Below are 16207 nucleotides of genomic sequence, written 5' to 3' on the forward strand. Positions count from 1 at the left end.
GTTACACACCACCGCCGTTACACATCACCGCCGTTACACACCACCGCCGTTACACACCACCGCCGTTACACACCACCGCCGTTACACACCACCGCCGTTACACACCACCGCCGTTACACACCACCGCCGTTACACATCACCGCCGTTACACATCACCGCCGTTACACATCACCGCCGTTACACATCACCGCCGTTACACATCACCGCCGTTACACATCACCGCCGTTACACACCACCGCCGTTACACATCACCGCCGTTACACACCACCGCCGTTACACATCACCGCCGTTACACATCACCGCCGTTACACACCACCGCCGTTACACACCACCGCCGTTACACACCACCGCCGTTACACACCACCGCCGTTACACACCACCGCCGTTACACACCACCGCCGTTACACACCACCGCCGTTACACACCACCGCCGTTACACACCACCGCCGTTACACACCACCGCCGTTACACACCACCACCGTTACACACCACCGCCGTTACACATCACCGCCGTTACACACCACCGCCGTTACACATCACCGCCGTTACACATCACCGCCGTTACACATCACCGCCGTTACACATCACCGCCGTTACACATCACCGCCGTTACACATCACCGCCGTTACACATCACCACCGTTAATTCACTCCGGTCCGAAGTCAGACTGCGTTATTCAACTGGAAATTCTCACCAGTAAAAGGTCGTTTGGGCTCAACCTCCTCCCCCCCCCCCCGCGCTTAACTTCCTCCGCCCCATCCCCCCCTATTCTCTAATATATTACAGACTGCTAAATGGTTACCAGCAGAATACAGCCGGGAAGATGGCGACACTTGGACGCTGCGTTTCGGTTTTCAGACCATGCGTGAGAAACAGACGTTTTCCCACCTTCCCTTTGCCTGGGACGGCCTTACCCGGGATAGGACAAATGGCCGCCGGCGCTTTGCCTTGACTCACCCCGCCCCGGCCACTTCACCGCTAAGGTAAGCGCCTAAACCCCTATCTTAAGCCCTTACCATAAAACCCCCCTGCCCCAAGCCCTTACCCTAAAATGCCATACCCCCAGTCCTTACCCTAATACCCTCTAACCTAACCCCTTACCCTAATACCCCCTAACCTAACCCTAAAAACCCCTAACCTAAACCCTTACCCTAATACCCCTTAACCTAAACCCTTACCCTAATACCCTCTAACCTAATCCCGTACCCTAATACCCCCTAACCCCTTACCCTAATACCCCCTAACCTAACCCTAAAAACCCCTAACCTAAACCCTTACCCTAATACCCCCTAACCTAAACCCTTACCCTAATACCCTCTAACCTAATCCCGTACCCTAATACCCCCTAACCCCTTACCCTAATACCCCCTAACCTAACCCTAAAAACCCCTAACCTAAACCCTTACCCTAATACCCTCTAACCTAATCCCGTACCCTAATACCCCCTAACCTAAGTAATTACCTAATACCCTCTAACCTAACCCCTTACCCCAATAACCCCTAACCTAACCCCTTACCCTAATACCCCTAACCTAAACCCTTACCCTAATACCCTCTAACCTAATCCCGTAACCTAATACCCCCCTAACCTAAACCCTTAACCTAATACCCCCTAACCTAAACCCTTACCCTAATACCCTCTAACCTAATCCCGTACCCTAATACCCCCTAACCTAAGTAATTACCTAATACCCTCTAACCTAACCCCTTACTTCAATAACCCCTAACCTAACCCCTTACCCTAATACCCCTAGCCTAAACCCTTACCCTAATAACCTCTAACCTAATCCCTTACCCTAATACCCCCTAACCTAAACCCTTACCCTAATACCCTCTAACCTAATCCCATAACCTAATACCCCCTAACCTAAGTAATTACCTAATACCCTCTAACCTAACCCCTTACCATTATACCCCCTAACCTAACCCCTTACCCTAACCCCTTGCCCTAATACCCCCTAACCTAAACCCTTACCCTAATATCCTCTAACCTCACCCCTTACCCTAATACCCCCTAACTAAACCCTTACCCTAATACCCCCTAACCTAAGTCCTTACCACAATACCCCATAACCTAAACCCCTTACCCTAATACCCCTAACCTAAGCCTTACCCTAATACCCTCTAAAATAAAACCCTTACGCTAATACCCCCTAACCTAATCCCTTACCCTAATACCCTCTAACCTAAACCCTTACCCTAATACCCCCTAACCTAAACCCTTACGCTAATACCCCTTAACCTAAACCCATACCCTAATACCCCTAACCTAAACCCTTACGCTAATACCCCTTAACCTAAACCCATACCCTAATACCCCTAACCTAAACCCTTACCCTAATACCCTCTAACCTAAACCCTTAGCCTAAAACCCCTAACCTAACCACTAAAACCCCATAAATTAACCCCCTACCCCAAACCGTAATGAAATTTACCTTAGAAGTGGCCGGCAGCGATTCCAGCGGCGAAACGTCCCACTCTCTCCCCCCCCCCCCCCCCTGTATAAAAGACAGCTGCGCTGTGGTTTCGAAAGGAAAGTTTAATAGCACGATAAGACGTCCGTGGGAACAAACCACAGCGACCTTAATCCGCAGCATTACTCTCTTATATTTTGTTTTTTTTGCGCTTTCCTCTTTTTAATTTAAATCGGCGATCCCTCCCGGGAGTCTCAGTAAAAATAGTTCTTTTAAACTCTCTCTCTTTTTTTTTTTAGTCTTTAAACATTGTTCGTTCCCGAAAAAAAAGTAATTGAGTTAAATACGAATGTCCGTTCCCGCCTCCCTTTCTGGGCTACTCCGACTCTTTGCTGTGTGTGGTGGTCTCCCCGCGAGTCCAGAGGTGGGGGCCGCCTGCGTGATCGCGCTCTCCGGAGTCGCGCTGCCCTGGCCGCACTCCCATGAGCCTCCTTGCTCACGCTTGACGTTCTTCAGCTGCTTGCTGTCGGTGGCGCTGCCCTGTCCGCACTCCCATGAGCCTCCTTGCTCCTGCTTGATGTTCTCCGGCTGTTTGTCCGGCTGTTTGTCAGTCTCTGTTTGTCTGGTTGGGTCCGGCCCGTCGTCCTTCACCTTGTGGACGATGAAGAGGTGCCGGTTGAGGGATATCTGGGAGGTGTAACACAGGCCGCAGTGCACACACTGGCAGGTGGAGTTGTCGGTCTTGTGCTGAGGGATGTGCCGCAGGAAGTCGGCGCTGCAGTCCGGTGAAGCTGCACTTTGCGCACTTGTACATCGCTTTCAGTTTCTTGGCGTCAGACCCTGCGGGGCCGCGGTCTGTCCCAGGCCTCTTCAACCGTTCTCTTGGGGCGTGTGGTCTGAAAATGTGACAAATGTTATTTAGTATTGTGTGGAGTGTGATTAGGTGTGTGAGACTGGGGTGTGTGTGTGTGTGGGGCGGACAGTGTGTGTGTGGGGGGGAGCAGTGTGGGGGGGTGCAGTGTGTGTGGGGGGCAGTGTGTGTGTGTGGGGGGGCAGTGTGTGTGTGTGGGGGGCAGTGTGTGGGGGGGAGCAGTGTGTGTGTATTTGTGGGGGGGGCAGTGTGTGTGTGTGGGGGGGAGCAGTGTGTGGGGGGGAGCAGTGTGTGGGGGGGAGCAGTGTGTGCGGGGGGGGAGCAGTGTGTGGGGGGGAGCAGTGTGTGTGTATTTGTGGGGGGCAGTGTGTGTGTGTGGGGGGGAGCAGTGTGTGTGTGTGTGGGGGGGAGCAGTGTGTGTGGGGGGGAGCAGTGTGTGTGTGTGGGGGCAGTGTGTGTGTGTGTGTGTGTGTGTTGTGTGTGTGTGTGTGTGTGTGTGTGTGGGCAGTGTGTGTGTGTGGGGGCAGTGTGTGTGTGGGGGCAGTGTGTGTGTGTGTGTGGGGGGGGGGGGCAGTGTGTGTGTGGGGGGGGGGCAGTGTGTGTGTGGGGGGGGGGGCAGTGTGTGTGGGGGGGGGGCAGTGTGTGTGTGGGGGGGGCAGTGTGTTTGTGTGTGGGGGGGGCAGTGTGTGGGGGGGCAGTGTGTGTGTGGGGGGGGCAGAGTGTGTGTGAGGGGCGGCAGTGTGTGTGTGTGTGAGGGGCGGCAGTGTGTGTGCGGGGGGGGGGGGGTGGCAGTGTGTGTGTGGGGGGGGGCAGTGTGTGTGGGTGGGCAGTGTGTGTGTGTGTGTGGGGGCAGTGTGTGTGTGGGGGGCAGTGTGTGTGGGTGGGGGGCAGTGTGTGTGTGTGTGGGGGGGGGGCAGTGTGTGTGGTGTGTGGGGGGGGAAGTGTGTGTGTGGGGGGGAAGTGTGTGTGGGGGGCAGTGTGTGTGTGGGGGGGGCAGTGTGTGTGGTTGGGGCGGCAGTGTGTGTGTGGGGGGGGGCAGTGTGTGTGGGTGGGGGGGCAGTGTGTGTGGGTGGGGGGGCAGTGTGTGTGTGGGGGGGGGCAGTGTGTGGTGTGTGGGGGGGGCAGTGTGTGGGGGGGGCAGTGTGTGTGTGTGGGCAGTGTGTGTGTGTGTGGGGCAGTGTGTGTGTGTGAGGGGCGGCAGTGTGTGTGTGTGTGTGGGGGGGGGGAGGCAGTGTGTGTGTGGGGGGGGGCAGTGTGTGTGGGTGGGGGGGCAGTGTGTGTGGGTGGGGGGGGCAGTGTGTGTGGGTGGGGGGGCAGTGTGTGTGTGTGAGGGGGGGCAGTAGTGTGTGTGTGGGTAGGGGGCAGTGTGTGTGTGTGGGTAGGGGGGCAGTGTGTGTGGCAGCGTGTGTGTGTGTGGCAGTGCGTGTGTGGGAGGGGGGTGATTGATGTGTGTGTGTGTGCCTCATTAATGCGCGTGATTGATGTGTGTGTGTGTGTGTGTGATTACACACACACCCCGCCCCCCCCCATCTAAAAATGCAGCACACAGACACACAGACACACAGACACACAGACACACAGACACACAGACACACAGACACACAGACTAAGATGAATGGATCCTGTGCTGTTTGCCCTCTCAGACCCGGGTGTAATCTGCCTGGGAGCGTTCACATGAGAGAGCCTGGCTCTGGGCCCGGACGCGAGACTTGCCTTGTCTTGCTTGGACCTCTTGGCGGGCATCTGTGGGGGCAGCGCGGCCTTCTTGGGCCCCTGGGTAACATCGGGGTTTTTGATGCCATGCATGAGGATGATGTGGTTAGCCAGCAAGGACGGCTTTGCAAACATCTGCTTGTCCGTGCAGTAACTAAGGGACAAGAGAGAATGTGTTCAGGTGGCTTACCCACGGAAATATTCCTGCCACGTTAATGTCGGAACCAGGAGGTAAAAGGATATGGAGTGTACGTGGCCTGCCGGGTTTCTTCTGGTTGGAATCACAAGGCTTTGGTTGCATTCCTTGCACTAACAGAGTATTATGCAAAGGATTCTGGGAAGTGAGGAGGGTAAAGTTACTGTTACTTCCATGAATGCCACAGGATAAATATCTTATTCATGTACAAGACAAAAGTGTGTGTTTAATGGGTTAAAGGGACAGTCCCACGTAGGAACAACGTGACCTAATGACAGAGACGTGTTTAATGGGTTAAAGGGACAGTCCCACGTAGGAACAACGTGACCTAATGACAGGGACGTGTTTAATGGGTTAACGGGTCAGTCCCACGTAAGAGCAAAGTGACCTCATGACAGGGACGTGTTTAATCGGTTAATTAGAGGTGATTGACACAAGTATAAATCCAATCCCTGTGCTGAAGCTGGGACTAATTGAGCCACCTGTGCTGAAGCAGGGATATCCTGAAAACCTGACCTGTTGGTAGCTCTTTAGTACTGGAGTTATTCACCCCTGGTTTAAGGGAATTATGCGTCATCAGCCAAAGAGATAAAGGGGAAGAACCCCAAGTAGTAGAAATTAATTTTTAACCTCTTTAAGGGTTTAAATCTTTCTACGGCGCTGGTCACCCTGGGAATTTGGTTTGAAACCCCGGCGTGTGACCGGTACGAGGGACCCTGATCCCGGCCTCCGCTTACCAACACGTGTAGTCTTTCTTTGTGTCGTGGTCATTGCGCACGTGCCGTCGTAAGCTGGTGGAGGAGTTGAAGGAGCGTTCGCACTGTCTGCATGGATACCGCTTCATACACTGCGCAAGATCACACAACAAAGAACAGCAGATCAGCAAATAAGCCGCAGACGAGGAGGATTCTGGGTAGTGACATTTATGTGTCACTTTTAGCTTTCTGCCCATTATGTACATGAGGTTTCCCTGCAGCATTACACAGCTTGTACAGCTCAGTCTGGGACATGCAAACTCCTCCCTCCCCCCCCGAAAATGTTCCATATTTGTGTTCCTATAATGCTTAGAAGAACGCCATCTGTTGTGTTTGCATAATTAACATACACGCGTAGATATGAAACGTTAGGCTTTTAGGGCTACGTTTGAGTGACAAATGGATATCTATCCCTGGCCACCTCATAAACGTGAAGTGGTTGGCATTATTTGATTCGTCTGATCATAAAATGTTACAACAATCCATATAATTCTTGGGCGTGGTTGTTAGACCCATGATATCTTTATGTTTAGTACATCTACACCATTCTGGAATCCCTTCCTTGTTACACCCCTTGGTATTTGCAGATCCCCCTTTCAGGAATCTCTTTTAAGATACATAAGAGCGTTTTTGTTTATTTCTACTCTGAGAAGAATTGTGACGCCAGATTCCTAAAACTAGGTCTTGGCCCGGGATAACCTCAGCCCGGGATAACCTCAGCCCTATAAACATGAAAAAAACAGGGACAGTCAGTGGCTTGACCTGTCATAAAACCAATTCTCTGTATTTTTAAGGCAAATTGTAGCTCAAATTAACCGTTATTGTCCCTGTTGATTAATGTAATGAATATTATCATGGTATTTTCATTGCAATACACATTAGTATGTATTTACAGTTAGGTCCGGAAATAATTGGACACTGATACAAGTTTTGTTATTTCGGCTGTGTACCAAAATAAATTGAAGTTACAGTTAAATAATGAATATGGGCTTAAAGTGCAGTCTATCAGTTTTAATTTGAGGGTATTCACATCCAAATTGGAGGAAGGGTTTAGGAATTGCATCTCTTTAATATGTAGCCCCCTCTTTTTCAAGGGACCAAAAGTAATTGGACAATTGACTCTAAAGCTGTTTCATGGACAGGTGCTGGCTATTCCTTCGTTATTTCATCATCAATTAAGCAGGTAAAAGGTCTGGAGTTGATTCCAGGTGTGGCATTCGCATTTGGAAGCTGTTGCTGTGAACCCACAACATGCGGTCAAAGGAGCTCTCAATGCAAGTGAAACAGGGCATCCTTGGGCTGCAAGAAAATAGAAAATCCACCAGAGAGATAGCAGGAACATTAGGAGCGACCAAATCAACAGTTTGGTACATTCTGAGAAAAAAAGAACGCACTGGTGAGCTCTGCAACACAAAAAGGCCTGGACGTCCACAGAAGACAACAGTGGTGGATGACCGTAGGATCCTTTCCATGGTAAATAAAAACCCCTTCACAACATCCAGCCAAGTGAAGAACACTCTCCAGGAGGTAGGCATATCATTATCCAAGTCTACCATAAAGAGAAGACTTCACGAGAGCGAATACAGAGGGTTCACCACGAGGTGCAAACCATTCATAAGCCTCAAGAATAGAAAGGCCAGATTAAACTTTGTCAAACAATATCTAAAAAAGCCAGCCCAGTTCTGGAACAGCATTCTTTGGACAGATGAAACTAAGATCAACCTGTACCAGAATGATGGGAATAAAAAAGTATGGAGAAGGCTTGGAACGGCTCACGATCCGAAGCATACCACATCATCTGTAAAACACGGTGGAGGCAGTGTGATGGCATGGGCATGCATGGCTTCCAATGGCACTGGGTCACTAGTGTTTATTGATGATGTGACAGAAGACAGAAACAGCCGGATGAATTCTGAAATGTATAGGGATATATTGGTTGCTCAGATTCAGCGAAGTTGATTGGACGGCGCTTCACTTTACAGATGGACAATGACCCAAAACATACTGCGAAAGGAGTTTTTAAGGCAAAGAAGTAGAATATTATGCAATGGCCGAGTCAATCACCTGATCTCAACCCGATCAAGCATGCATTTCACTTGCTGAAGACAAAACTTAAGGCACAAAGACCCACAAACAACCAACAACTGAAGACAGCTGCAGTAAAAGCCTGACAAAGCATCACAAAGGAAGAAACCCAGCGTTTGGTGACGTTCATGCGTTCCAGACTTCAAGCAGTCATTGCCTGCAAAGGATTCTTGACAAAGTATTAAAAATTAACACTTTAATTATGATTGTGTTAATTTGTCCAATTACATTTGAGCCCCTGAAATAAGGGGACTGTGTATGAAAATGGTTGCAATACCTAAACGTTTCATACAATATTTTTGTTCAACCCCTTGAATTAATGCTGAAAGTCTGCACTTGTATTGCTTCTCGGTTGATTCATTTCAAAATGTGGTGGCGTACAGAACTAAAATTATGAAAATGGTGTCAGTGTCCAATTATTTCCGGACACACACACACACACACACACACACACACACACACACACACACACACACACACACACACACACACACACACACACACACACACACACACACACACTAGATGAAGTTGGAAAAAAACAAATAAGGTTAGTTTGGCATGATCTATCCTTCATAAATCCATGCTGACTATTACTAATAATTTTGTTTTCTATTAGGTATTCCTGAATATTATCCTGTATTAAACCTTCAAGTAGCTTCCCCACCATTGAAGTCAGGCTTACAGGTCTGTAATTCCCCGGTTGTGATCTAGCTCCTTTTTAAATATAGGCACCACGTCTGCTTTGCGCCAATCTTGTGGTACTGAGCCTGTGGAAATGGAGTCCTTGAATATTAAATGTAATGGTTTGGCTATTACTGAACCTAACTCCTTAAGAGGGGCCAGGTGCCTTATTTACTTTAAATTTATCAAGACGCCTATGAACTTCTTCCGCAGCTAACCAATTGTTCGTTAATATAGAGCAGCGGTGTCCAATACATTCGCCACGCGTGGCGAATAGGACACAGTACCACTGTGACAAGGTGAAGTCAGGTAATGATTATTATGCCTGGTAAACATATATCTGAGTCCTGCATCCAGCACTCAGAAGGTTAACCAAGAAGAAAAAGCTGGGCAATCAGGAAGTAAGCAGACACCTGACAACCAACATGATGAGATATAAGGAAGTCTTTGCTGGTAATCAGGTGGCTGTCTCAGAGCTATCCTATGGACTGTTCATATGGCAGAACCACTGCCATGGCTTCTCTCCGAGGGGACCACAATCCGTGGTTGGTCCCTGCATCTCTGGAGGGGAAAACAGTGAAAGCCCTGGTGGATTCGGGGATCTGGAAAAACCCTGATCCTGGATGGTCAAATTCCTAACAACCGATTATCCTATGAAGCTCCATGGAATATCGAATGTATCCATGTGGATACAAAAGAAATACCGACGGCGAACATCCTCCTCCGCATCAATGATCGAGAGGCTAGACTGCTAGTAGGGGTTGCTCCCTGGCTACCTGCTCCTGTTCTAATTGGCCGACACTGGCCCCACTTCGGAATATTGTTGGCCCCTACTCCTACAGAGCCTACTTCCCCGGTTCCGGAGAAGCCTGGGGACTTGTTCCCTTTTCCCCCAGAGATTTTTCGCCATAGACACCGCGTCCAAAAGACACGTAAACAGAGACGTGCAGAAAAAGAGGACTGGTTAAGAAAAGCTGTGACTCTTGGTAACGTTAGTCATCCCAAAAGACTGCAAGTCATGGCAGGAGATGATCAGATAGATACAGGAATTTTGCCAGACCTGGATCTTCCTGACTTCCGTCAGAGGCAGAGGGAAGACCCAGCTCTGGCTAGACAATATGAGAAGGTAGTACGGGTCAACGATAATATAATGGATGAACAAGGTGTAAGAATGTTTCTACATTTCGAACTATTGAATGACATCCTATATCATGTGAATAAGGTTACACAAACAGGGGAGTTTTTACTGGCCAGGCATACATGGTGACATCATGAAACTATGTGAGTCATGTCCGGAATGTCAGTTAACTAGCCAAAAGGGACAGAAGCCGGCTCCTTTGGTTCCACTGCCCTTGGTATCAGTCCCATTCGAGAGGATTGGTGTAGATCTGGTAGGACCTTTAGAACCCTCTGTGAAGGGACATAAGTTCATACTAGTTGTCGTAGATTATGCCACCAGATATCCTGAGGTCTTCTCTCTGAGATCAGCCACTGCTAAACAGGTTGCTCACAGGCTGTTGGGGACGTCCTACCCTAGAGAACAGCTCCAAGTAATGTTAACTGACCAGGGAACAAACTTCATGGCGAAGTTAATGCAGGATGTCCTGAAGTTGTTGGAAGTTAAATCCGTCCGGACCTCAGTCTACCATCCTCAGACTGATGGATTGGTAGAGAGGCTTAACCATACTTTAAAAACCATGCTTAGGAAGTTTGTGGACACTGAAAAGCGAGCTTGGGATGAACTTCTGCCTTTCCTATTGTTTGCGGTACGAGAAGTTCCCCAATCATCCACAGGCTTCTCCCCGTTTGAGCTCCTATATGGACGCCAACCTCGGGGTATTCTCGACCTACTGAAGGAATTCTGGAAGGAGGAGCCCCCCCTCCAAGAATACCCTTCAGTATGTCATAGACCTTAGAAACCGCCTAGACATGATAGGTCGGTTTGCTAAGGAAAATCTTAAATCTGCTCAAGAACGTCAAGAGAGGCAGTATAACCAAAATGCTCGCTTAAGGGTCTTCCAACCTGGGGACCAAGTGATGCTGCTACTACCGACTTCAGAGAGTAAACTCCTTGCGAAGTGGCAGGGTCCTTTCCAAGTTCTCCGCCGCACCGGGGAGGTGAACTATGAGATCTCACAACCAGGTTCCAGGAAGGGTAAACAAATCTACCACGTAAACCTCCTGAAACCCTGGAAAACGATGAGATCGCTGTTCATCCACCCTCGGGAAGGAGAGATGGATTTGGGTCCACAGCCTCCAAAGGGGAGTACGTACAATGACCATCAGGTTCACATGGGAGGGCAGTTAACAACAGAACAAAGGTCAGACCTACTGGAATTATGTGAGCAGTTTCCAGATGTTTTTTCTGAGCTGCCAGGGCAGACTGATTTAGTGTCCCATAGGATTGAGACAGAACCTGGCGTAAAAATACGGTCCCGTCTCTATAGATTGCAAGAGGGCCGAAAAGACCTTGTAGAGAGGGAGATAATAGACATGTTGGAATTGGGCGTGATCGAGGAGTCCCACAGCGAATGGTGTAGCCCTATAGTGTTGGTCCCTAAACCAGATGGGAAGGTGAGGTTTTGCGTGGACCTCCGAAAGGTAAATACCGTATCCAGATTCGATGCATACCCGGTGCCAAGGGTGGATGAATTGCTTGACTCCCTTGGCAAAGAGGAGTATATCTCCACCCTAGACCTCACAAAAGGATATTGGCAGATACCTTTAGCAGAAGAATCCAAGTGCAAAACTGACTTCGCCACCCCTCTCGGTTTATACCAATTTGTCACAATGCCATTAGGGTTACATGGGGCTCCAGCCACATTCCAAAGATTAATGGACAAAGTGCTACGACCACATAGGGCATATGCCGCTGCCTACTTGGATGACATCATCATCTATAGTAGGCACTGGCAGTCCCATATGAAAAGGTTAAGGGCAGTCCTAACGTCCTTAAGAGAAGCAGGGCTCACTTTCAATCCAAAAAATGTGCCCTGGGAAAAGCCACTACAAAATACTTGGGCTATGCCGTTGGGGGAGGGATAGTAAGGCCACTGGCCAGCAAGGTGGCCACCATAAAGGACGTCCCCACCCCACAGATAAAGACACAGGTCTGCTCCCTTTTGGTGTTAGCAGGGTATTACAGGCGGTTTATACCGAATTTCTCAGCAATTACTGCACCCCTAACAGATCTAACAAAAAAAAAAGTGCCCCGACCCAAGTTAGATGGTCTTGGGAGTGCCAAAACGCATTTGACGTGTTAAAGAAGTGCCTGTCAGAGGGCCCCGCTCTTCGGAGCCCAAATTTTAAAGAACCCTTCATAATTCAGACGGATGTCTCTGAGGTAGGACTGGAAGCAGTTCTGTCCCGACACCCCATATTGTTCATCAGCTGGAAGCTGATCCCAAGGGAAGTGAGGTATTCCGTCATTGAGAAGAAGTGGCACGCTGTAAAATGGGCAATAGAGGCCTGGAGACATTATGTCGCCGGGGTACACTTCACCCTGGTCACTTACCACGCGCCCTTGAAATGGTTAAACACCATGAAGGACACAAACTCAAGGTTGACCAGGTGGTATATGGCCCTCCAGTCCTTCTCTTTTGATATACAGCATAGGCCTGGGAAGGACCAAGGAAATGCCGTTTTTTTGTCAAGAGAAGGAGTGGAGGGTCGGGCTTCAGCCGTGTGGGGCCATAGCCACACACAAACAGGGGAGGTATGTGACAGGGTGAAGTCAGGTACTGATTATTATGCCTGGCAAACATATCTGAGTCCTTCATCCAGCACTCAAAAGGTTAACCCAGGAGAAAAAGTTGGGCAATCCGGAAGTAAGCAGACACCTGACAACCAGCATGATGAGATGTAAGAAAGTATTTGCTGGAAATCAGGTGGCTGTCTCAGAGCTATCCTAGACAAGCTGCTATGCAGATGGATTCACAACTATATCTCTAAACCACAGTAAGAACTGTTCATATTATTTTCTGACTGTTTGATATATGTTAACGGTTTGGTAAATGGATTAGCCAGCCAGCCTGATAGATAGGCTTGCAGTGTTAGTAAGTTCTCCCAATGTGGAGCAGGATTTATTTTGCTATGTTTTGTTTATGCCTTAAAGGGACAATGTGCCCACATGTTTAGTTATGCTGTGGAAATAAAGCCACCCAAGATTTGCTTTAACCTGAAACCACACGTGTGGACTATTGCCTGACCTCTGCTAACGGGCGTCCTGCCACAACCACCCTGTGCGCCGGAAGTGTGTTCTGGGGAGAGAGAGATGGGTGGGGAGAGAGAGGTGTAAGGGTGGGGAGAAAGAGAGAGAGGGAGAGAAAGAGAGAGGGGGGGGGGGGGTGTGTGGAAAGACAGAGGTGGGAGGGGTGGGGAGAGAGTGGTGGGGTGGGAGAGAGGTGGAATGGTGGGGAGAGAGAGAGGTGGAATGGTGGGGAGAGAGGTGGGGGGGGTGGGGAGAGAGAGAGAGGTAGGGGGGTGGGTTAGAGAGAGAGAAAGGTGGGGGGGTGGGGAGAGAGAAAGGTGGGGGGGTGGGGAGAGAGAAAGGTGGGGGTGGGTGTGGGGAGAGAGAAAGGTGGGGGTGGGTGTGGGGAGAGAGAAAGGTGGGGGTGGGGAGAGAGAAAGGTAGGGGTGGGGAGAGAGAAAGGTGGGGGTGGGGAGAGAGAAAGGTGGGGGTGGGGAGAGAAAGGTGGGGGTGGGGAGAGAAAGGTGGGGGTGGGGAGAGAAAGGTGGGGGTGGGGAGAGAAAGGTGGGGGTGGTGAGGTGGGGAGAGAAAGGTGGGGGTAGTGGGGTGGGGAGAGAAAGGTGGTGGGGTGGGGAGAGAGAAAGGTGGGAGGGTGGGGAGAGAGAGAGGTGGGGGGGTGGGGAGAGAGGTGGGGGGTGGGGAGAGAGAGGTGGGGGGTGGGGAGAGAGCGGTGGGGGGGTGGGGAGAGAGAGGTGGGGGGTGGGGAGAGAGAGGTGGGGGGTGGGGAGAGAGAGGTTGGGGGGTGGGGAGAGAGAGAGGTGGGGGGGTGGGGAGAGAGAGAGGTGGGGGGGTGGGGAGAGAGAGAGGTGGGGGGTGGGGAGAGAGGGGGGTGGGGAGAGAGAGAGGTGGGGGGTGGGGAGAGAGAGAGGTGGGGGGTGGGGAGAGAGAGAGGTGGGGAGAGAGAGAGGTGGGGGGGATAAGCAGAGACAATGGGTGTGAGGGTGTAAGAGAGAGAGGGGCACGACACGGCAGGCGTTGTGACTCGCAAGTACGACTATATTGCGACAACCACCAGCGTGGCTAGCTTTGAATTGGGCCAGCGCTGATACAGAGGTTGTGGCTCCCTCCTGTGGCACCATTATTGCAATGGGTTCCTCCCTAGTGAATACAGAGGCAAAGAACGTGTGTAATACGTCGGGTTTCTCCTTCTCTCCAATCAGTGGCCTGTCCATCTCTCACACAGAAATATTTACTTTTTATATAGTTACACCACGGGAAGCCCACGGTGTAATCCCACCACAGACTCTCTCCCTGGTCACCCTCACGTGGCTCTTCCTCATGTGGAACACCTAGCTCTCCCAGTCACCCTCACCTTTGCGTGGCTCTTCCTCATGTGGAACACCTAGGTCTGCCAGTCACCCACAGTTTTCCGTGGCGCCTGATGTGAAACACCTAGCTCTCCCAGTCACCCTCACCTTTGCATGGCTCTTCCTCATGTGGAACACCTAGGTCTGCCAGTCACCCACAGCTTTCCGTGGCGCCTGATGTGAAACACCTAGCTCTCCCAGTCACCCTCACCTTTCCGTGGCTCTTCCTCATGTGGAACACCTAGGTCTGCCAGTCACCCACAGCTTTCCGTGGCGCCTGATGTGAAACACCTAGCTCTCCCAGTCACCCTCACCTTTCCGTGGCTCTTCCTCATGTGGAACACCTAGGTCTGCCAGTCACCCACAGCTTTCCGTGGCGCCTGATGTGAAACACCTAGCTCTCCCAGTCACCCTCACCTTTGCGTGGCTCTTCCTCATGTGGAACACCAAGGACTCCATGGCCTTTCCAAGGCTCCTCACATGAAACACCTAGGTCTCCGTGTTACCCTCGCCTTTCCGTGGCTCCTCATGGGAAACACCCAGGTCTCCCAGTCACCCTCACCTTTCCGTGGCTCTTCTTCATGTGGAACACATAGGTCTCCCTGTCCGGCATACACTCTGCACACTCGCCGCAGGTCCAGCCCGCGGACTTCAGCTTGCTCTGTGCCTCCGACGTCCTGGGGCCACTCTTCTCCGGGGCCGGCGGGGGCTTTGCTGCCGACGTGGGGTCTTGGCTCTTGTCCACGGCGGTCTCCGGCTTTTTCTGGCCCCCTGAAACCTCCTCGCTGGCTTTAGGGAAACCGTGTACCCCCTACAGGAGAGATCAGTCAAATAATAAACCGCTGAGTAGATAGTTAGCTCTGCAGGTCAGGGAATCCACTGAATCAGCACAAAGGGAGAAAATCTGTTCTCTTATGTTCAGGTAAATCCCTGGAGAGATTACAGGTAGACAAAGACGGTACAGAGGGTTCCGATAGACACAGACGGTACAGAGGGTTCCGGTAGACACAGACGGCACAGAAGGTACAGGTAGACACAGAAGGTACAGAGGGTACAGGTAGACACAGAAGGTACAGAGGGTACAGGTAGACACAGAAGGTACAGAGGGTACAGGTAGACACAGAAGGTACAGAGGGTACAGAGGGTTCCGGTAGACACAGAAGGTACAGAGGGTACAGGTAGACACAGAAGGTACAGAGGGTACAGGTAGACACAGAAGGTACAGAGGGTTCCGGTAGACACAGAAGGTACAGAGGGTTCCGGTAGACACAGAAGGTACAGAGGGTTCCGGTAGATACAGAAGGTACAGAGGGTTCCGGTAGACACAGAAGGTACAGAGGGTTCCGGTAGACACAGAAGGTACAGAGGGTTCCGGTAGACACAGAAGGTACAGAGGGTACAGGTAGATACAGAAGGTACAGAGGGTACAGGTAGATACAGAAGGTACAGAGGGTCCCGGTAGACACAGAAGGTACAGAGGGTTCCGGTAGACACAGAAGGTACAGAGGGTTCCGGTAGACACAGAAGGTACAGAGGGTACAGGTAGATACAGAAGGTACAGAGGGTACAGGTAGATACAGAAGGTACAGAGGGTCCCGGTAGACACAGAAGGTACAGAGGGTTCCGGTAGACACAGAAGGTACAGAGGGTTCCGGTAGATACAGAAGGTACAGAGGGTTCCGGTAGACACAGAAGGTACAGAGGGTTCCGGTAGACACAGAAGGTACAGAGGGTTCCGGTAGACACAGAAGGTACAGAGGGTTCCGGTAGTCACAGAAGGAACAGAGGGTTCCGGTAGATACAGAAGGTACAGAGGGTTCCGGTAGACACAGAAGGTACAGAGGGTTCCGGTAGACACAGAAGGTACAGAGGGTACAGAGGGTTCCGGTAGATACAGAAGGTACAGAGGGTACAGTGGGTTTCATAATTGTTG

The 16207-nt window shown here is 50.8% G+C and overlaps 1 protein-coding gene across 1 annotated transcript in view; it reads right to left on the reverse strand.

Annotated features, from left to right (window-relative positions):
• Positions 1–2519: 2519 nt before the first annotated feature.
• The window catches only part of ZNF592 (zinc finger protein 592), a 98178-nt gene continuing 84490 nt past the window's right edge, over positions 2520–16207 (reverse strand). The window contains 5 exon segments of the mRNA XM_075576077.1: positions 2520–3198; positions 3200–3310; positions 4988–5152; positions 5932–6041; positions 14837–15085. Of these exon segments, the coding sequence (XP_075432192.1) occupies positions 2754–3198; positions 3200–3310; positions 4988–5152; positions 5932–6041; positions 14837–15085 (1080 nt within the window). The 3' untranslated portion in view covers positions 2520–2753.

This window comes from Ascaphus truei, chromosome 18, assembly GCF_040206685.1.
Source record: "Ascaphus truei isolate aAscTru1 chromosome 18, aAscTru1.hap1, whole genome shotgun sequence".
Taxonomy (NCBI): Eukaryota; Metazoa; Chordata; class Amphibia; order Anura; family Ascaphidae; genus Ascaphus; species Ascaphus truei.